Consider the following 21,866-nt stretch of genomic DNA (forward strand, 5'->3'; position numbering starts at 1 on the left):
GTGCTCCTCGCATATCCTCAACAAGTCTATGTATCATTTAATGTTTCCCTGAACTCACAGTGTACAGCCTGCTTCTTCAATGCTGCTCTTCCTGGTTACGTCTGTGAAATATAAACTTCTCCACAATCACCAAGGGCTTTGATGAAATGTGCTTGGTTAAATATTCCAGCATACGATTAGGCCCCTGTTTTTTTTCCGGTTGCAACAGATTGCGCAGCAAAACGTTTTGGGCCCCATGACGGTGAAAAAGGGCGGAACTACCCGTTAGCTGCAACAAAGTAGTCGAGACGCTCCGTATAAGCGCCTTCGTCGAATGGTTCGATAGAACCAATAACTTCCGCCATGTCCGACTCCGGGTTAATTGCTTTTTCCACAAAAGTCCGTTCGTCACTCCGTCGACTTCCGTATTGCTCCCCTCGCCTTTAGCTAGCAGCACACCGCGCGCTCGCCTCACGGCCCCGCTGCTCCGCTGGGGACCTTCGTCGACGCAACTCAATTAGCGGGAAAACAGAACAACGTCCATATCCCCGCACAGCTCACGTAGGTTAAACGTCCTCGTCGCCACTTTTGTTAAGTCCTGACTTCTTTTCTAGTCACCTGTATAACAATTGTTATCCAGACACTGGCTGACCGGTTATTTATGCCGTTTTACAGGGCTGCCTAATCACTCACTCAACACATCCGCATCCCCCATCATTCCTTTCGTTTGCCCACCTGCGTATATAGACCCAATACATAACGGAGGCCACCTTGTGGCTTGTAGTATTTGTCACAGTAGTTTATCACTCATTTAACAATTGAACAACAATTGACTTTATATTCTTATTAACAAAAAACTGGAATGCAGATAATAAGTCGGTGAAATACAGATGACTGACTGTTGAAAGTCAAATAGATGGCGTGAGTAATTCATCATCCCTGTGCATCTCCTGGAGGAAGAAATATCACCTGGTGTCACAAGTCAAAAAGTGTACAGAAGCTGAGGTGAATTGTTGCTTAGCAACAATATAAAGGTACCACCAGTGGTGATTCTGCTGAAGGTACCCCTGATGAATACTCAGACTCTTAGGCAATTAAATCTGATTCAAAAGCCCCAGCTCCATCTACAGCTTATTACAAGTTCTCATTCTCAGCTCTGCTCTGGACCCCCTCCTCAATAATGCTGCCATTCATAACCTACGAGACACGCTAATCTCATTTGTATAGCAACAGATGTTTCTCTTGAAAAGAGAAACATTGAGTTGGGAGTAAAAAGTCTGCCTCCCATTCTTTCAAGGTATCAAAGAGACCAATCTAATCGCTATGAAATCTGTCATTTGTGCTGGTTTGTAGAAGCGTATTGCCTTTCAGTAGGTTTACTATGGTGTGAAATGGGGAGAATCCGTCGCCCCCAGTCCTCTTTCATGGCCTACACATATTTTATGAGGACGCCTTCATGTTCTGTACTTCAAAAGGCCGCACAGAGGTGCAAAGAGGAGAAAACGCATATGAAACAACAAAACCTCAGCACAAATAAACAGCACGACGTTCCCAGTAATCTGACGGCTGGCTTCCCATGGCTGTGTCTCCCTGCCTGATAGACCCTCCGCTCTGCCTCACTGATGGCTCCTGTGATTGCAATCATCCATCTTACTGTCAAACGCAAGAAAAAGGGCAAGAGGGGGAAATCACACACGCCATCTCTCTCCCGCTCCCTTGTGTCCAGCAAACACACCGCCTCCGCTGCGAGCGGAGCCAACACATGGACCGCAGGCAGCGTCTTGCCATGCACGCGTGCTTGTATGATCCACGGGCAGAGCGTGTGTAGATGCTTAGACTCCTTGCCAAGCTGAAAATATGCACTAAACCCATCACCTGTTTGTTTACAGGCAAATCACATGTCTGCATGCTTCCCCTGGGATGTTGCTGGTAACCTTGATAACAACGAATCGTGTTAAGTGATGACCCATGAAGAGGACAAAGAGCAAAGTCTGAAACAACAACAATTCATAATTAAAAGGGGGTGTAAAAGAAGAGTAAGACGAGGAGCAGGAGGAGGAGGAGGAGGAGCTGTCTAGGTTGTGAAGTAATGGTATGTGATACGTAATGAATGGTGACACTGAAATGAAGCCATTTGTTGTGGCGACTTTAATCTCACACCTATTATCAGAATCATAGTCCTGCTGAATACATTTGTTTTACAAAGGACGCGTTAAAAAAAGACAACATGTCAAACATTTTTAAGTGGCAGGCCTGTGTCAGGAGATGATGATGATGACGGCAGCATGGGTAGGGTAGCTTTGTTAACGTTGGTAGAAAGCCAGGTCAGCCCTGGGTGGTCTCTATGTCAAGCCAATTAGCTATCAGAGCTACAGATATTTTTAGTATATGGTATTTAGTATATTTCAGTTTTTCTTGATTGCTTTGAATCGTTTTAAGAAACTATTATCCACTCCACCTTCATCATCACTATTCTAGCAGAACCCACATTTTGCAAATGTGTAAACCCGTTCTCATTGGATTGACACGTTTTCCACCGTTTTGCAGAAGATCTCAGATTCAGTCTAAACTCCATTGTTTTAGCTTTGATGACTAAACAGAAAGCATTTATCCCTAACTATTAGAAACCAGCAAGACTGGTATGAGCTCAATGAAGTGTCTGTTTGACACTCCTTTACACAGATCTTCAGTTGGCATCAGTCTGCAGGTAAAATGGTGCCAGGTCTGTGTTGCTTTCCGTAGCTTGCTTTCTGCAAAGACTCAGTATCAGCAGTGGCTGTGTCTAATAGTTTTGACTGTATGTTGGTTCACATGTATTTTCTAATGTAATTAGAAATATTTATAGCTTTTTATAGCTATTTCAGATTTCAGCCAATGTTTGGTAAAAAATATAAACTGCATCAAAGCATTTCTTCATCTGGATCCAATTCTTTTTTATTAAGACACATTTGACTGAGACAACAGACTACAATGACAATCATATGATACAATGGTTCACAGAGTTTATTGTTTTGTATTTTGTACTCCATTATGTAATGTAATGTAATAAAGTGCTCATTTACTTGATAACACTAAGGCAAAATTGACCTTTGTTGCATATTAGGATAGAGCCTTTTGCAGAACAAAACGCATAATTTTGACCATGGAGCCGCGTTTCAGGCCTGTGTGTGAACTTGTGGCATTTCAGTTGGCAACTGCGTCAAAGCGACCAAGAAAAAAATACTCTTGGCAGCTTGTCACACCTTACCTCATTCTAAACAAGGCAGCGCACAAAGGAGGCAGAACTGTGCCTGACCAGCTTATATGAAAGATGAACCTCATTGTTCCAAGAATGTAACAGACACTTAACGAGGTGACGTTGCATCTGCTGTAGGATCGCCGGAACCCTGAGTCAAGCAAACAGAGATGTTTACAGTGCAGTATTTGATCTGAAGGAAAAACAGCTGCCAACTTCCTTATAACACTTTATGACACTATATTTTATTTTGCGATACCAATAAATTCTGTTACTAGGGATACATAGACTCAGGTCATGTGGCAACAGGGTGAGCTATATTCAAAAAGACCTTTTGTGTGTATGAAATGGTCAACATCTCATCACTTTACAACAGGACAGTAAATGACAAGACAGACATGGATTCAGTCAAATAATAAAATAAACAAAAAAAAAATTATAAACAAAAACACCAAGATGGATGTTACAGTACTCTTAAAGTGGAGCACGTCTTTGTCTCTCCACCAGTACTGGACTTTGAACAGGCTGAAGGCGCTTGATCTTGGAGGGTGAGAACGATAGCCAATCTGAAACACTGGGAAGCCCCGATCCTTCAGAGCTCTCTGTGTAACCCAGGAGACAAGACAAAAGGGACAATAGCAGTCAGCAACAACATATCAGATAGTTGGACTGGTTTGTCCTGGGGCAGACACACGAGAAGGTCGAAACCCGTCTCCCTCTCATTTCATCAGCTTAGCAAAAACAGCTGGGCTCTTTCTAAAGGAAATAAAAGCAATATTCTTTTGGATATCCTTTTATATTAGAAATATCTAAAGAAACAAAAGGCAATATATATTTGTTCCATACAGTCCTAAAGGTTTAACATTCAAACAAACAGGACTCAGCAAGGCAGTATCTTGATCAGCTGTTTTATGTTCAAACATTACATTAGGGTCCATCAAATTGTAAGGTGAAATACATTTCATTGAAATTTGAAGGTCCAACACAACCAATGAAGCATGTTTTCTATTTAAACCATACTTGTAATACATAAAGTGGAAATTAAACAGCAGAAACTTGTGTATGTTGTCTGCTTCTTCAGACAACACCCAAGTTTTTTTAATGCACCTCACCTTAGTGTTGTGATTAACAGGTTTACCCATTTGTCACATGCAGGCGATCACTAACATTTAGGATGTTGCAGTTGGCATTAAGTGGTTTAACTTGTTCTAAGACAACACTGTGGGCTTGAAGTGTGAAATGCTGCCAAGGTTGTGCATCGCAGCAGCAAAGCGTGCACACAGTTCCATCACGACTAAACACCATTTTGCATTAGCTTGCACTTTAATCAGAGTATACAACCTGTGCCTGACCTGAGGTCAGCATTTCGTGAATGCTGGACCTTGTTGTGGGAGACAACATATTTATACTGAATCCGCTGACTGACCAATTTGGTCTTTGAATGACACTTGCTGAAGCATAACACAAGCAAGCACACAGTAATAGTGACACTGATAGCTCACAATCAGTCTAGATGTATGTTACTGGACCTTTAAATTACTGTACATGAAACTGGTGTAGATCATGTCATAAAGGTCTCAGAAAGAGACAAAGCATGTTTTATCAAGCTATTACATGTTTCCTTTCACATAACTATTCCCATAAGGAGTGTTTTCCCCTCACCATGAACACCGATCATGTGCTCCAGGATCAAGACCCTCTCAGCCAGGATCTTCAGGGCCTCCCTAAGTTGCTGCACAGCCTCGCCCTGAACAACACCATCATCTTAATTTGTTAAGAATTTTCCAAATGTGCTAAGATGGAGTAGGAACAATTTCTGTTACCTCATTTAAACCTTCTCCTGGCTCTCCTTTTGGTCCTGGTGCTCCCTGGGAAAACATGACAAATGACAACGTAGTGCTTCAGTGACCTTCATTTTAGACTTTCAGACTGTTATTATAATATTAATCCTAGAATTTACGGCATTATATTTTATTTGCTGAAAATATACACAGCGCAGCAGTGCGTAGTTGTATAAGTACTTTATAAACCTACAATAATTAAAGGTATTTATTGTAGCTACATTTTACATTTTATAAACATTTATCTTAAGTAATTCATCAAGACAACTGTTTTTCTAGACCACGTTTATCGACACAAATTCTCCATTGTTCTCTCTGGTCAACCCACAGCAACAAACATCCACTTACAGCCTTTTAAATTTAACAAATGGACAGTATTTGGTTTCTATGAGTGTTTGTGTGCACATCTGATTCATATATGTAATGCCTTAATCTTATACTCACTGGTAGGCCCTGGTTGCCTGTGACGCCTGGAGGCCCCTTTAGTAAAGAAGAAGAAGTGTATTATTTAGTGGCTGTCTCTCACATTTCACCAGCTTCACTTCTTGATTATTACAGATTACACACACTAGACAAACTAGGAGCAGCTAACCGAATCCCTACTCTACGGAATATTTGAATACAATGGACCTGCCCAACTCATCCAAACTCACAAAAGAAAATTGACAACACATAATCAAACCAGCCCTCCTACTAACAATAACTCAAACTTACTATCCTCATGTGTAGGAATTAACAGGAGAAAGAATGAATTGGCAGCATTTTACAATTAACAGATAAACTGACAGAATTACTAAATGGAATCATCAGCTTTAATCAGCTTTAATGGCCAAGTTTGCACAGGACAACCAAGGAATTGAATGTGGTCTGACTCCGTCTTTGTTCCCTCACAGAAAAAACATGTATGTGAGGGGAGTCCTCACGTACATGTTATCAGGCTATCCAGACAGGTTTAAATAATGACAATGACAGGTCTTCAGGAGACAAATTAACAGGACAGAGCAAAACACAACCAAAGCCAAACTCAAAAGAGTCCATGAAAGTCTAGACCACTGAAATCAGGAAAACTGAGACAAAACAACAGGAACAGCAACCACAAGCAAAGCCAAACTCAAACGAGTCCGTGAACAAAGTCTGTAAACAGAATGTCCAACAACAATGTCCTCTGAGTGGATGGCAGTGGAACAGCACCCCTCCTGGTACTTAGGAAACCAAGGGTCAAATCACCCCCAAACAGCTGGGGTCAGGGACAGATACAGAGGGTCCGCTCACCACTGGAGATCAAAGAACAGGGGCAGGACAAGCGGTCATCTCCGGACCACCAGACGCAGGAGAAGCAGTCACCTGTAGACAACTGGCTGAGCGGCAGCAACAGTACCAAACCAATCCGACGTGTCAGTCAAAGTAAGACAGTAGGACAGACATGCACAGACACAGGATCAACCAGAGACTGACATACATAGAACTTTAACACTGTGTCTCATATTAATCTACCAAGTAACCCCATCCCCAATCTTAAAGCATGCTAGTGGAGGAGGGGGATCAGGTTTAAAGACCAAGGCCCACTAGAGAGACAACTACAGGGGGGACTTGACTTAGGACTTGGGTGCTCTGATTAGCGAGTCCTGGCTTTGGAGGAAAGAGAGAGAGAGGGAGAGAGAAGCAGTGGAATTAGTCACGGCTCACAGTGAGTCTTTGAAGAAAAGCTTGCTTGCTTGTGTTTAAGATTGCATGACATCTAGGGCCACTTACAAAACTTAGAACAAAAAGCATTGGATATTTTATCAGAGTCAAATATGCCAAACCGCCCTGCTAATCTGGTGATAAGGATTTTTTAAGGAGGCCTCACCCTTTCCCCCAGATCTCCTTTAGGTCCAGGTTCCCCAGGCTTGCCTTGGAGGCCTGCTTTGCCCTGTGAGGAACCCAGCAGGACATGCAATAAGGATGCCAGCCGCACGTTCATATTCGTGTTAAAAAATCATCAACTCTCAGCCGCAGACACTCACGTCTTGTCCTGGAAGGCCTGGTATCCCCGGAGGTCCCCTCGGTCCTGCAGGCCCTGTGGACCATTCACACAGTGAGGAGGACAAATACTAACACTGTAATTAAATGATCACACTTACAAAGAATGTTTTGACGATCTGAACAATGCTAGGGTTCAACTTTGGTTAATCACTAGCTAAACGAGGCTGACAAGATGTTTTCCACAGTGATATAAATGTTCTGCCAACCCCACCTTTGCCATTCAACCATACATGCTCATGCACCGATGGTGAGATATAATGATAAACACCTACTGAAAACCTGTTTGGTCACACATGGTGATGTGCCAACCTTCAAACAAAATAAAACCGCCTCTGTTGCTGTACCTTTCATGCTGACGGCTCAATCCTCTTAAAGCTCATCAGCGTTCATCGGTCAGTGCTACAGACCTTCATCATCAGTCAACAGTGTTATTAAATCCTTCGAGGCGTCAATCGACAGGAACAACCGGCCAACTTAAAACAGACCCTCTGTAATAGGGTCTGGAGATGATATACAGTATCTTCAGCGAAAACACACATGTGGGGGAAGTTATGTCTCATTCTCAGCATGTAGTATGCTTTTAGGTACAAAACCATGCCTTGCTTCCGCTCTACTTTAACATATGCTCTGAGTCAGTGCTGTTACATTATGGCTGCACTCCACGGAAAGCCTCTAGAAAGAGCCGAGCTCCCTCTGGAACTCATTTTCTAATGTTACAGTCTCCTCAAGCCTGGCCGCCTCCCCGAGCAACTGCACATGAGTGGCAGGCTATCTCCTCCCTCGCTCTAACCAGCACAGCGTCTGGCGCCCGGCCACGGCCTGTTACCCAAAAAGCAGACTGTTGTGCTGACAGCTAACAAATTAGGCCTGATTTACAGCCAGTTGGCCCCCCTCAGCTTACATGGTCCCACAGACCCAGATCTACATAGTTCCAGACCTGCAGACACAGTCCTGGGCTCAGAAAGGCAGACGCAGCCAAGAGCCTAATCGGAGCCAGAAGCCTTCATGAGGTAATGATTATAGTGTGGACTTATGCTGCCTCCCTGTGGTGAAACCTCAGCAGTAATGCTCAGAAGTATAACGTCTAGATAGTCCAAATGACACAAATTTAAATTTAAATTGTCATCACAATCAGTGGTGACGATTCAGCACAGAAGTTTTATTGAGCATAAATGTAATAAATCAGACAAAATGAATAAAAACACCTCAGTACATTTTACTAATCAATTCAGTCTATGAGCTAATCTCATGATTTATATGCTCATATTCTGGCTCCTTTGTCGGTGACGGTGTTAAGTGAGGTTGCAGTAAACAGTGGCTCAGCAGCAGTAAAACACACGGAAACGATTAAACTAAATCTAAGCCAGTCCCGCTCTAAAACAATACTCCTGCTGTAACAAATGTAAGGCCTCCAACGAAAGCTAAAGAGACACAGTGCTCGCTTGGAGGGAGCTGTGGTTCTCTGCTGTCCGTGAGCTCCCACCTGTGCACATCCTGTGCATGTTAAAACCTTCATGGGCCCGAGATAAGCAAATGCTGAAATGGACCAGGTTTGTGGTGTTGGCATCGATTCAGACCATCTAAAAACCCAACGCTTGAATGGGTTTAAAGTTGTTCTTGGGACAGAATTCAACCATGTGTGTGAGATCTCCATCTGCTGCTGCTCACGTTCGGGTTCATCTGGGATGAATTGGTCCAGATTGAAAAGACTGAACTTGAGGTGGAGGGATGTGTTCACCTTGGTTTTCTGCTTGGAAAACGTCACCTCTCGCTTGGACAGGGAAAGAGCTGAGCCCCGGGGGACCTGGAGGACCTGGAGGGCCGGGTAGGCCTTTATCACCTGGTGAACCTCTTTCCCCCTTTGGTCCTGAGGCACCAAGCAACACAAAGAACCTGTCATTTATTTAGTTTAATCAAGCATTTTGGCGATTATAGAAGGTTAAGAACTGGTGCCCTTAAATAAGCAAAAGAGGTTTGAAGGTCGGACGATGTTTTACCGATAGGTCCGGAAAGGCCCGCTTTTCCAGTCAGGCCTGGAGGTCCAGCAGGACCAGGAGGCCCTGGAGGTCCCATTGGTCCCGGAGGCCCTCTGCCTCCTGCTAACCCCAACCGAGAGAGTCAGAGTCATTTACATTGCAGTTCATAGGATGCTCTGTTCGCACAGGATTATTTTTGAGAAAAACAGACCCAGGAAAGAACCGTTCCACCTTTGTAGGCACAAACTCACAAAAAAATCCGCAAACCACTAAATATATAACTAAAGCATTGCCACAAATGAATTAAATGCACCTGCGCCACACATCTGACAAAGCTCGGAACCAGGATGTGACGTGCCGGTACCTGGTAGATATGGTGGCGGGCCGATGGGAGTGGGCTGGGGGGCGTCCACCTCGTTGTGTGTGGAGCCCTCTGGGAAAGGGCTGGCTGACAGCAGCGAGGACCGTCCCTCTTCTAACAGCTGAACCTGGAAGGAGAACAGCAACTCTGAGCCACATCTGTTGAAACAAGTGTTTACCGACAGGATTTCAAGATGTCGTGAAATAACATGAAATAAGTGTTTGTAGGTGACCAGGGGTTAAACTTGGACAGTGAGCGCAGATAAATAGTCTTTACCTTTGATTCAATGACATTTATTCTGTTGTTCATGTCGGTGAAGCTGGTGCAGTTCAAACACTCTAAAAAAGAAGGAAAGATGAGCAAAGGAGCTTCAGACTCAGTTCTGTGTTACAGTATTTTCCTTTTCTTCAATCCTGTCACTTTGAAATACGATTGTCACATCACAAGTGCCTATGTCACAATGAGCAGCTCACATCGAATGACACAGGGACTTTTACAAGAGTTTTTTTTTTTTACGAGATGGGGAGGTTCCACATTAAAGTCTCTCTCACGCAAACAAACACCTGTCCAACCTCAGACTGAACCTGTTTTCTGTCTATCTGCTCACAACTCATCCAAATGGGCGGGGCTTCAATCCTCATTCAGCTACAGCCTTCTCCCTTTACTGTCTTTAAGTCTCTCGCGCCTAAAAGCCAGACAGCCGGTCTGCTTTGGCAGCTGTTTGGTGCTGAGCAGGTGGACTAGTCACCTGTGGATGAAACAAGACACTGACCATGACCATATGACCATAAAGCAAAACAATGAAATAATATAGGCTAAAGATTCTTTAGTCTCAATCAGTGTGTTTGAAGTTGGGCTAAATGGAAAGTAACAAATGACGGACATTGTTGGTTTTGGTCCTATTATTGTTGTGTTTGTATTTTTAATTTCATGGCATGTGCAACTGACATGCATTTGCATGTCAGTTAAATGCTTATACTGAATATTTTACACCAATTATAGCTTGGTACCACTAAACCACAGATAAGCCTACATTCCTGGAGCGCAGCAATTTTGGCTGCTTTATGTGACTGTGACACCAAACGTAAAACAAAGGATGGTGTCGTTTAGGTTCTACATGCTGTTCTAAATCTTCCTCTGGTCTGTGGCCCATAAGAAGTCAGGAATGTCAGCTGTCAGTCCCACAGATGGGACCCACCCACGCTGTGGTCGTAGCGGGGATGCAACGGCTGCAAATAACTAACGCGACTGCAAGTTCCAGCCACAAAGCTCTGGTCTGCGCAAACCACGGTTGGCGGCCGTCGCGGACAGGCTAAAAACAGCCGCCGCCGCAGCCGCTTCTGCCGGACCGGACCGGTCCCGGCCCGGGTCTGCGCCGGTGCTCCTCCAGGCCGGGGCTGCGGCAGACTGCGCGGGTGCGGTTTGCTCAATGCCTCATTTCACCATCTTGAATCGCAGCCACAGACGGAAACAACAATCAACAGCTCAATCCAAAACACATTCCTCGGCCTTCATTAACCCAAATACCCCTGAGGCCAAAACGACCCCGCTGATCTACTGCTTGTGACTGACTGCGCCGATTGACTAAAATACGACTTATTCATTATCAACAACGTCCGGATGCTTCATCAGTAGCATCTGGGGGGGGGGTGTTATTGGCTGTTCTTCACCACCAGTACAGTTAATACATCTTACTCTTGCATTAAATCATAATAACAATGGACCCCTGGGCAACAACCCCCCACCCCCCCGCTGCAACAGAGAACCCCCATTGAGAAGAGCAGGGGCGCCCTGACCTCTCAGGGCCAACGCGACTTAACATCTAACTCCATATTTGGATAAACTCTCCACAACCAGCAAAAGTAATGAAATTCCCCACAGACCCACACGTACTCTAGCACTAACAGGCTGGAGTACGGCAGAGAACAAGGCAGACCTTATCCTGCTCAGACACATGCAGGCTTTAAAGCCAGTCACACGTCTGCGGGCTCAAACTCAGTTCTTTCCCCCCTCCGTCAACATTTCGAGAAGATGATCGACTTGTTTTGGTCTAAACACAATAAGTCGTAGCAGTTTCGCTGGAAGCTCGGCCCGACAGAAATATACATTTGTGCCTGGTCCATGACGAGCATCATCTGCCCGGGCCTAAAAACAGAGGTTTCCAGGCCACTAATGAGCCCACTTGTCAAGTTTTCAGCTCCTGCCCAGTGCGAGCCAGAAATATTCCAGGCAGGTCTTCATGTCATGAGCACACACACCACAGGAAAACACCAGAACTCAATTTAGCATAAATATGAAGCAGGGCACAACAACTGCAGTTTTAAAAAAGGTGGCGAGTGGGATTTTCCTTTTCTGCACTTGGAATTAAATTATGTCGGGTTCGAAAACCAAGCGTCCGCTGTGCTGAGCTGATATTTAGAATGAGACCACAGCTATAGAGCCTGTTTGGATCCATAATTACACCATGGCAACATAAAAGTGGGTTATTTTGTTTGGAGTGCGCTCAGCTCATGGGAAAGCTTCTAAATCATGTTGTCTTTAGTGAGAGGCCAAATAAACACAAAGAATGGGGAGATTTTTTTTAGTCCAAAAAAGGAGAGATTTGTATGTTTGAGCAGTTGAGCAGTCACAGCAAGAAGGTCCCGGGTTCGATTCCAGCCTGTGATGGACTGGGGGCCCCTTCATGCGACCCGTATAAGCGGCCAACATAACGAGTGAGCGAGCAGTTGATTTGAACTGTACAACATTAAGGTTTCATCAGCTTCAGTTGATTGGGAGTTCGTTTACAAAGGAGACGAGACAAGCAAAATGCAAATTCAGCTCATTCAAAACGACCACAGACGGAAAGCTTTAATCACATGAGCAAATATGTGATTGCTGGGTAATGCACCATATAAATGAATTACATATCCAAAACAGAAGCAAAGCTGATGTTGGGTTTGTGTGATTAGTTGAGTTGCAGAGACGTGAACAGACTGGCTCCTCACATCAAACTCCCTCCAGGCAAAACGCTCAGTTTCAATAAGATCGGAAACATTCAAAGATAAATCCTTATTTGAAAATCAGAGAAATGTGTGTGTGTGTGTGTGTGTGTGTGTGTGTGTGTGTGTGTGTGTGTGTGTGTGTGTGTGTGTGTGTGTGTGTGTGTGTGTGTGTAGACCACAGAAAGCCTCAGCATGTTGGCTGCATCCCAGGGGTCTTTTGTGTGTCAGCCCGAGCCAACAAGTGGTCAGCTATTGGTGGCATGAAAAACAGCTGGCACCACACACACACACACACACACACACACACACACACACACACACACACACACACACACACACACACACTTTGACTGTGGTGGCTGGCGGACGGTGAAAAAAAAAGCTTTTTTGAGAAGCCAGACTTCCAGTAGCAGCATCATTTAGTGTTTCCACTTTGATTCAATGTGACAGGACACACACAATTTCTGTGCAATTAATACATTGCAAGTGACAAATATTTGGTATTTATGGTCATTTTGCATCACGTGAGAGTGACATTTCTTCATGCACAGCGAGCCACAGAGCATTATGGGACTGCTGCTCTATGGGCATAAATATGAAACAGGTCCCGTCCAGAATAAACCACGTTTCTCTGAAACTCTCTCGTGCTGCCAGAATTCCTTCACTCATGTCACGTGTCCTCCAGCCTTTCAGCCAGTGCTGCTCCGGTGCCGAAGGCCTGGCAACACATCACAAGGCTTTAGACATATAGTCATGGTCGCGCTCCGACATGATGAGGTGTGACTGTGGTGAGGAGAGACGACCGCAGAGACAGGCAGCACAATTAGCATGCACTCATAGGGGGTCCAGGCTGATCAGTCATAGCTGCTACGCATCAGCACAGGATCCCGTGGAGCCACAGCGCGTGGCTGCAGACGGAGGCGTTGGCTGCCAGGTGCACCCACAGGTTTGAGACCTCCTGCCCTCTGACAGCGGGGGCCGCGTCCAACCGTTGGACTCGCTGTGTCGGCTCAGCTGTGCAGAGCGACTTTGGTATTCCCATTCACACAGAGATAAACCTTCCTGATGTATAAACAGGAATCACCCACAAACAGCCTGGTTGAAGTAAATGACTCCACCAGCTCTACGGAGCCTCGCCACCCTTTGATATTAGAAACCCTCGCTGGATGCGGACCTGCTCGCGCTCTGCACAAACAGATGTGCAGAACTGGAGACAGAGCGTCAAAGGCATTCGCGGAAAGATGTCAGCGAGGGGCAGGGGCGCCCGGCGATAAAGGAGCAGGAACGGACCATCCATCACGCAGATCGGGCCACGTTATCCCTGAGCTCCCGGCAGGTCAGAGGTCACCTTCTGACCTATATTCCAGCGCGAGTGGGGACGTAACAGAGACATCAGTCATATCATCACGCTGAGTTCTGGTCTGAAGGAGCACATGTGGGACTGGCTTCTGTTTTATCGCTTTACTCCGCGCTCAGAAGATCTAAATGAAGAGGGAGGATGGAAAGGAGGATAGTGATGAGCGCAGGCGATCAGGAGGTCAGGGGTGGCGAAGGCCTGCGTGCTTAGGCTCAAAACCACGGAGGAAACTAAATGATGTCTGCTCTAACCCCTCCCAGCGCTGGGCTTCATCACACCTTCCTCAAACCTTCATCTGGGCAAAACCGCTGACACAGCGTTGCAGCAAATTAACCCCTTTGACACTTTAGACTTTCAGTCACCTTTTTCCGCTTCTTTAATGAAAGTCCTGATTAGGCATGTTAGAAAGAAACATCCTGCACTAATAACCAGCACTAGATTCTGTTAAAGGCCTTTTGCATGAGATCAGAGGTTGTTGCTGCGATCGGGGGTGGTCCTGGCTCTAATTCTTTTAGGATCAAGTTCTCCCATGCACAGGTATTACCTACAATACTGCCGTGTTCATGTGTGCAAATATACACTGAGGTGCTGCTATGACAAAGCAGGAGACGGGGGCAGGGGGCTAACGGCGGGGAAATTACAAACACATTTCCTCCAAATGTGTTCCATGCCGTCATTCAAGCGAGCTGCGAGCGAAATGTAAATCTTTGAAATGCGCTGTACGCGGCCAGCACAAACCAGACTGTCGAGAGCATCGACGGCTCCGGGTGTCAACGAAATCTGTTCGGAAAACTCCCACTTTCCATTAGCGAACACAGAAAAATTCCGGCTTTGCAACCGAAAGAGAGGCCAAACGCTTTGGGAGCGTTAGAAGGTTATAGATGACAAAATGAAAGAATACTTCTGAGCGTGTGAAGAGAATCGTTTGAGAACAGAGGAGATGCACAAGAGGACGAGCATTCAGCCAAAACAGCCCACTCGAACCCCAGCGAGGCTTCAAACGTCTGCACATTCAAGTGCTGCATGTAAACACCAGGGCTGCAACTAATGATCATTATCACGGTGCTGATGGCTTTAACCCCGAGGCCGTGACTCCGACTGTCAGCTTTGTCTGCCCAACAGAACAAGATGCAAAAGCAATTCATGTAAGACTGGACGTCTGGTCAACTTTGAGCTGTGCACCTCCCTACAACTATGAAGCGTCTGTTTGACCGGATCTTTGGGGAAACAGAACAGAACCGATACCAGGGCAGCTCTGGGTTCACCTTCATTGAAAACTAACTAAACACTGGTTTTCCTGTGATGCTGGTGTTAGACGTGCACAGGTAATGAACAAGCAGTGGACTCTCCCAGTCAAAGCCCGAAGCCTTGTTGTACTGGTCGTGGTGGTTTAGTTTTGGATTTGATTTAGGATGGGTTCAAGCCCAAACTTCCCCACATGCATAATATTTGTTTGCTATCTAAATCAGTCTCATAATGATTACAGCTGAACATCTGGATGGAGGATCGACAACAATGATGTTTCATACGCTTCACATCAGCTCAACTCTGGACCTTCAGTGATCGTCTCCACAGAATCTGTCAAAAATCTGGAGGTTTGGTGATCGCATCTCCTCCGTCTCCCTCCGGCGTGCAGACTTGCACTCTTCATCATCCGATCTGAATATGTTACCCATATGCTGCGCGTGTACTTGCCATCTCCTGCCTTGATTACGGCGGAGCTGTGCTGACTGCTACGATCAGGCGCAATCAGAGCTCTCCAGCGGATCCAAAGCGCGGCAGCGTGTCTAATTTGTGATGAACCCTGAGAACAAATGCAGCACATCGCTGTGTAGACGCCCGCTGTGGCTCCAGGTTCACAGCTCTGACGCCCGCTACACCCTTAGAACCCCAAACATTTCATTTCTCTGTAGATGTAAGGGTAATAAAAGCAGATGGAGTCATGTAAAAGACTCCAGAGGGGTGACAGGAAAAAGCGCCTCATCAGCTGGACCTCGGCCTCCCATGCATCCTGTTCCTCCATCTCTCAGGCCTCTGGAGGCCTCTGAAGCGGAGCCAGGGCGCCGCTATCGGGCTGAAACCGGAGATGATGCCATCCTATTAGTCCGGGCTGTCGTCTCTCGCTGCGATGCAGCCGCCGGCCAGCTGGCACAGCGGCACCCACGCGCTGATTAGAAGGCGGGCACGGCTCGCGTGTCGACGCGGCGGAGGAGGACGCCGGCGCCGGCCAGCGCTTGGCCTGAAACACGCCTGCACGCCGGCGGCTTCCAGAAGAGGGAAAAGCCTGCGGAGCATCAGGTCTAAAGCTCTTAACGCGTTACATCGCCTTCGATCCCGAACAAAAAGCCGGCTTTTAAACTGTGCAGGGCTCTTTCTTGGCTCAGGGCAGTGACTCGTATGAGGTCTCCGATGCCTTAAATACAATTTATGACGTTTCACAACCTCTACTTGACAGAAGGTTCCTTTATTCGCCCAAAGCAGCGTTTGGGTACAGTGGGATTTCTCAGCGCTCAGTCACGAAGGCTTCAAAGCGCTGGCCTGTCATGCTCGTTAATCCCACGAGGGCCACTTTCCCACAGCTCCGCTGCCGTCTGGGCGGCTGGTAGCAGCTGGAGCCCCACCCTGATACCGTACACGTCTTCCTTCCCTCCTCCTGAAACGCTGCAGCTCCGCAGCTGCCTCCGCGTCTGCCGGCTCTGACACCTTGTTGTTTCATCCCCGCCGATGGAAGCGTTCCCGTCTCCTCCTGTAACCCTGACCCACTGACCCCGCTGCCAGCTCCCCTCCTCCCCGGCCTAAAGCCTCGGCCTTGAAGGTCTGCTCCACGAGTCAAACCCAGACTTCTGCCTCCCCATATGGAGGCAATTTCCCTCTGCTCCATAGCCATTAGGACGTGCAAATACATTTCAGTAAATATTAAATAAACAGTCAGATTACTTCTTGACACTCCTGCAACCACTTTGGTCTCAAGTGAACCATAATCTCTGGCAATTGTCTGCACATGGAGTAATATGTTAATCCTAGTGAGGAGTAATATTCACTGCCGGACAAATAATGGTTTCCAAAGGTTTTGTTATAACGTCTGTGTTTATTCCTTCAGTATTAATGTGTGTTTTCGTTACTTCCCGTCCAAGTGCAACAATGAATAATTTTGCAAAATGGAACAAGGTGCAGTAATTGCTCAGTGGAGTCACTTCCTGGAGGACGTGAACACACTGTGACTACGGCTGCATAGTTGCTGGATGAACGGATCTTCTCTCTTTTTTTTTGTTTTTCTATCACAAAACAACCGTGCATTTGTGCAGAAAACACGCCGCGCGGAATGATGTGGCGCCGAGCCGTGGACAGAAACCCCCGCTCCGCGTGCGCGTGCGTATGAAAACTCGACCTCCGCCTGCCCTCCTGCCAGTGCGGAGACACGCCCCGGGGTCAAAATGCTGCTCTTGACTGGGCTCAGAGTCGGCGGTCCGCGGTAACGAGCAGGAGCTGCCCAACCGTCAGAACCAGGACCACCTCCCACTTTACGAGCAGCTCTGCCGGACCCTCCTCAGAGCTCTTTTATTTCATTCATTCCTTTGAGTGTAAGAGCCATGATGATATTCACAAAGACAGGCAGGACCGCCTCTGTGCCGTGATGGTCTTTCCAGACGCGTCGCTGTAAAAGGAAAAAGGTACACGACCGCAGAGCACAGGGTTCCTTCTAACTGCTGTTTGCCTGCGGTCCCTGGTCCCAGACGTAATCCAAGGCAGGCTTTGAATTGTAATTCAAAACAACTTTACAGTCGTATCGAGGGCCCTGCACAGTAGTGAGATTAGCAACCGACCCGACTACACACATAAAACGCCACTGATGTGGGTAAAGCGGCCTGGTGCCGCTAAAAAGACACAGATGGCTCCGGGCGGCACACGTGGTTCTGGTTTAAATCCTGCAGTCAATTAGTCTCCGACGACAAAACGCGCTGTGAACAAAGCAGCAACGCAGACATGACACACTCACCCTCACGGCACTCTCCTCCCACAAACCCTGGGCAGCACCTCCACTCCAGCGCAGTGACTTGCTTGTAGGCGACCTTGAAGGACGGCCTGAGGACCGTCCTGTAGCTGAGGAGCACACGGTTCTGCAGTGACTACAGGGAGGCATCAGCACAAACACCAGCAGCTTCCAAATACAAGTAGTGGTACATGGGTTAGTGGTGGTCACCATCAGTGTGTGTGTGTGTGTGGGGGGGGGGGGTACCTGATGACTTTGGGACAGGGTCCGGGCCATCTGCAGCCCTGAAAAACCCTCTGCACCGTCGCTTCGGTTCCGTTGTGCACCTGGCAGGACACCGTTTTAGAAACAGTGTACTGGCACCAGTTCCTGAAACGATACCGGAGCCGAGGTCGTCCGCTTTAAACCCCCATCATCCACGCACCCCTGCGTCCGCGCCGCATCCCCGCCGCGTACGTACCTGAGATGGGTGCGGGACGCGCTGCCGGGCGCCCCGGAGCCGCCGCTTTGTTCCGACCCGGGGCGCTGCCGCTGCACAGTGATGCCGGGAAAATGATACACGAAGCCCGTTCCCACGGAGGAGCAAACTAAGCCGAGGCACACGCACAGCGCGCAAAGAGGAGACAAAGCCATCGCCTTCCTTTGTGTCCCTGACAGATGAACCGGCGAGCTTCAAGTAATTCTCCGAGTTAATAACGCCTCTTTGACAGCTCTACAATAAGTGCAACGCAAAGGGGAGAAAAGACCGTTGGAAGTTGATCATCTCGACTTCGCGACGGGAAACACACTGCCCCTCAACAGCCCGGGATGAATGACACGCAGCCTCTTCCTATAGAATAATGCTCGTTTCTGACGTTTGACATCGTGCCGAGGACCGCGGAGTCAAATATCCAGCGCGCGTAAAAAGCGCGAAGACCGAACGCGACGCGTAAAAGCGCACGTGGTTCCCGTCGAAACCAGGAGCACTCGGCAACTTTGGAGAGTAATCTGATCCTGCCTCTATTCTTTCTACAGCAGACTGCTTTTTTGGAAACCAAGCCTCCATAACTGCACTGAACGGTGCGCTAAAATATTAGACACAGTAATAAGAGCGCAATAAATGATTCAAACAAAACGTTGGTCAAGGAGTATTGTTCATTTTATAATTGTAAAAACGTTTTATACATTGAGACTGAACAATAAGCGAACTAGAGTAAATGTTTTTGCAGGATTTTACAAATATATAAAGGACATACAAAAATTTGAATTATAGTTATACTTTTCGTTTACATAAATATAGCTGAAATAAAGGCATAAAAATAAAATCGATAAAATTCTAACTGAAAAAAAAACTTAGATTAACTGTTTCCTGACTTTGTTAACCAGCGCTCCACCAGTGCAGACGATGGGGCTGAACGGTGCCGGTGCGGTGGTCAACAGCGCCCCCTGCTGGTACGCCGGGCTTAGTGCAGGCTGCAGGAGGAGACGTGTCTTACTCTCACATTATCTCGGACAGGCAGCGGGGGTAACATGGGAGAAAAGGCCGACGTGCAGATGGCACAGAACCCATTTGAACCTTATGTGGAATCTCTTCGCCAGCAACTGGAAGAGCAGGACCCGGTGTTTCTGATCGGAGTCGTCGTCGCTTTAGCGGTTGTTATCATCACCTTCGGTGAGGAGTTGGATGCTGTTTGAGGCTAGCATGCTAGCATTAGCTTAGCAGGCTAGGCCCACACATATGTTAGCTTAGTGGACTTGCCTTTTATATGGCGTGTTTATGAAGAGCGTGTTCAGCGCCTGGGTTTAGTCTTTTATGTCAATTTAATAAAGGAAAAGCGAGATCATCATCTGAATTGGCGACATAGGAAGCTAAATGCTAAGCTACAGCTAACGCCTACAACTGTACATGTGTTGGGTTTTTTCTTTGCTAGCTTAGTGCGCTGTTTTGGGTAATAGACAACGTGAGTTAATTATTTGTTAAGGACAAGTGAGTAACACTGTTTGTGCTCTTTTCAGTTTTTCTGAAGTACTTCCTCACCAGTAAGACAGTCAGGAGTGCTGTGCTACTGGTCGGACTGTGCGACTCCGGGAAGACGCTTCTCTTCAGCAGGGTGAGTTGGCGAGAAACGCAGCTCGCCATCGCCACGTCGTCTGTCACCGGATCATTGAGACTGGTGCGGGGTTTGTGTGCTTACTGTTTTTTTTTTTAATGCAGCTGCTGTCAGGAAAGTTCAAGCGGACGCAGACCTCCATCACTGACAGCAGCGCTCCTTACAAAGCCAAAAATGACAGGGTAAGCCTGGCACTTCATCCGCCTCCTGTCATCGACCTCATGATCATTCAGTCACGTTGAAAGCTGTTCTGTCTCCCCCCGGGCTTCAGGGCAGCACCTGGACTCTTATTGACCTGCCAGGACACGACAGCCTTCGCCCTCAGTACTTGGAGAAGTTCAAGTCTGCAGCCAGGTGAGCACAAACCTTTGTGAAATGACTGTCGTTTTTGTCTGTGAGGGATGAGAAGGTACCAAGAGCCAGACTGATGCGCGTGCTCCTGTCTCGTCTCCCACCGTTTTAGAGCGATCGTGTTTGTGGTGGACAGCGCTATTTTCCAGAAGGAAGTGCGAGATGTGGCGGAGTTCCTGTACAACTTGTTGACAGACCCGGTGATCTCCAGAAACACTCCAGCTGTTCTGGTAGCGTGTAATAAACAAGGTGACAACATTTGAAGAAGCTAAGATTCATTTAAATCTTCCTGGCTTTGACCTCGATCTGTTTTGTTTTGACGTGTGGCCCCGTTTTTATTTAATGATGTTTCTTCCTTGCAGATGTCACCATGGCAAAATCAGCTAAACTGATTCAGCAGCAGCTGGAAAAGGAACTGTAAGTAGTTTTTGTTCCGTTAATATATGATGCATTATTTCAGGTAAGTCCTGAAAAAACACATTTTTTTACCTTTTTAGTGCTGCTGTTTATCATAACCCTGTAATTGACACTTCAGACTTGAATTCTTACAGCATCTAAGTCTATTTCTACAATGTCTTTATATTTTTTATTGTAATTTGTTATTGGGATTAATGTGTTGCTGGTTTATCTCTGTCCTGAAGTTACTAGATAGAATTAATAGTAGTTACAAACTGACTAGTTCTTGTATGCAGTCTGCAGCAGTCTAAGGTATCTGCACTGTTTCATGTTCCCACAGGAACACATTACGAGTGACTCGCTCGGCTGCCCTCAGCTCCCAGGATGGCTCTGTGGGCCGCAGTTTGTATCTGGGTAGGAAAGGAAAAGACTTTGAGTTCAGCCAACTTCCCCTGAAGGTGGAGTTCCTGGAGTGCAGCGCCCGTGGCAGCAAGGGTGAAGAGGGGGATGCAGACGTTGAGAAGCTGGAGAGGAGCCTGGCTAAACTGTAAAATCAAAGACTCAACATTCTCAGTGTTTTCCTCAGAGACGCGGACCTCAGATTGGGTCACCACAACAATCAAAGGTTGGAGTAACTGGATTAGACTGTGCTGTCATTTACCACAGATTGATAGAGGTGGAGGACCTTTAGGAGCATATTCAGTAACACACGGACTGAATGTAATAAACAATGTAGCTGATTGTCACGTTGCTGTGCAGTGTTGCGGCTTCATCCGTGTAGAAACATACTCTCTGTCCTAAAGATGCTTTATTTGGCTTGATATCGAGCTTTGACTAAAATTGGAAAAAATGTAGTTTTACAGTTAAAGGCAACAATATTATAGATCTGCAAGAATTCATAGATTTGAAACATCTCGCTAATGTGACATAGAAGATGCTGTTCACAACAAAGTATGACGTCTTTGATTCAATACCTCCAGCAGTCAGCTTTGTGCCTTTTCTCTGCTTTCCTTATAGAAGTGTTTTTCTTTGCAGAAGCATGGTTTATTTGTGTACAAGTGGATGCAATGCATGTTCAATGAATGGAAGAATTTGCTGTTGTCACAAAGAATAAAATCTTGTGTTTGTAGTTGTCTGGCTTGTTTAGAACATTATAAATATATAAACCTTCTGATGTTTGATGACTGTGTATAAAGGCCCAATTAAAGACCAGGGTGGAAAAGGAAAAACACAGCCAAGTAATGATTTAATCATTAACATAAGACCTAATTGTTTTGGAA

At 46.4% G+C, this 21,866-nt stretch overlaps 3 protein-coding genes across 6 annotated transcripts in view; 2 read left to right on the top strand and 1 right to left on the bottom strand.

The window, feature by feature from the left end:
* LOC114868122 (alpha-(1,3)-fucosyltransferase 4-like) overlaps nucleotides 1-3,050 on the top strand; it is a 10,246-nt gene extending 7,196 nt beyond the window's left edge. For all 3 annotated transcript variants that reach the window (XR_008696447.1, XR_008696446.1, XR_008696445.1), the window contains one exon: nucleotides 1,869-3,050. The gene's annotated coding sequence lies outside the window, so the exon portion shown is untranslated. The remainder of the gene's footprint in view (nucleotides 1-1,868) is intronic.
* Nucleotides 2,965-18,728, bottom strand: LOC114868121 (collagen alpha-1(XXVI) chain). Of its 2 annotated transcripts, none has more exons than XM_029171499.3 (13): nucleotides 18,210-18,728; nucleotides 17,996-18,118; nucleotides 17,756-17,859; nucleotides 9,694-9,755; nucleotides 9,421-9,544; nucleotides 9,078-9,176; nucleotides 8,819-8,947; nucleotides 7,062-7,114; nucleotides 6,905-6,967; nucleotides 5,500-5,535; nucleotides 5,038-5,082; nucleotides 4,877-4,961; nucleotides 2,965-3,816 (listed from the first exon to the last, which is right to left on the bottom strand). In XM_029171499.3, the coding sequence occupies exons 1-13, from the start codon at nucleotides 18,380-18,382 to the stop codon at nucleotides 3,689-3,691; spliced, it is 1,224 nt and encodes a 407-aa protein (XP_029027332.1). In that variant the 5' UTR covers nucleotides 18,383-18,728; the 3' UTR covers nucleotides 2,965-3,688. The 2 variants fall into 2 exon arrangements, with proteins under 2 accessions (XP_029027332.1, XP_029027331.1); XM_029171498.3 differs by having other exon boundaries at nucleotides 9,078-9,179; nucleotides 18,210-18,727.
* A 470-nt stretch (nucleotides 18,729-19,198) lies between these two features.
* Nucleotides 19,199-21,715, top strand: srprb (SRP receptor subunit beta). The gene is made up of 7 exons (XM_029172151.2): nucleotides 19,199-19,400; nucleotides 19,745-19,839; nucleotides 19,944-20,021; nucleotides 20,111-20,193; nucleotides 20,303-20,439; nucleotides 20,553-20,607; nucleotides 20,927-21,715. Exons 1-7 carry the CDS (start codon nucleotides 19,259-19,261, stop codon nucleotides 21,135-21,137), a joined length of 801 nt encoding a protein of 266 aa, XP_029027984.1. The 5' UTR covers nucleotides 19,199-19,258; the 3' UTR covers nucleotides 21,138-21,715.
* Nucleotides 21,716-21,866: the final 151 nt, after the last annotated feature.

This window comes from Betta splendens, chromosome 13 (genome assembly GCF_900634795.4).
Source record: "Betta splendens chromosome 13, fBetSpl5.4, whole genome shotgun sequence".
NCBI classification, from domain to species: domain Eukaryota; kingdom Metazoa; phylum Chordata; class Actinopteri; order Anabantiformes; family Osphronemidae; genus Betta; species Betta splendens.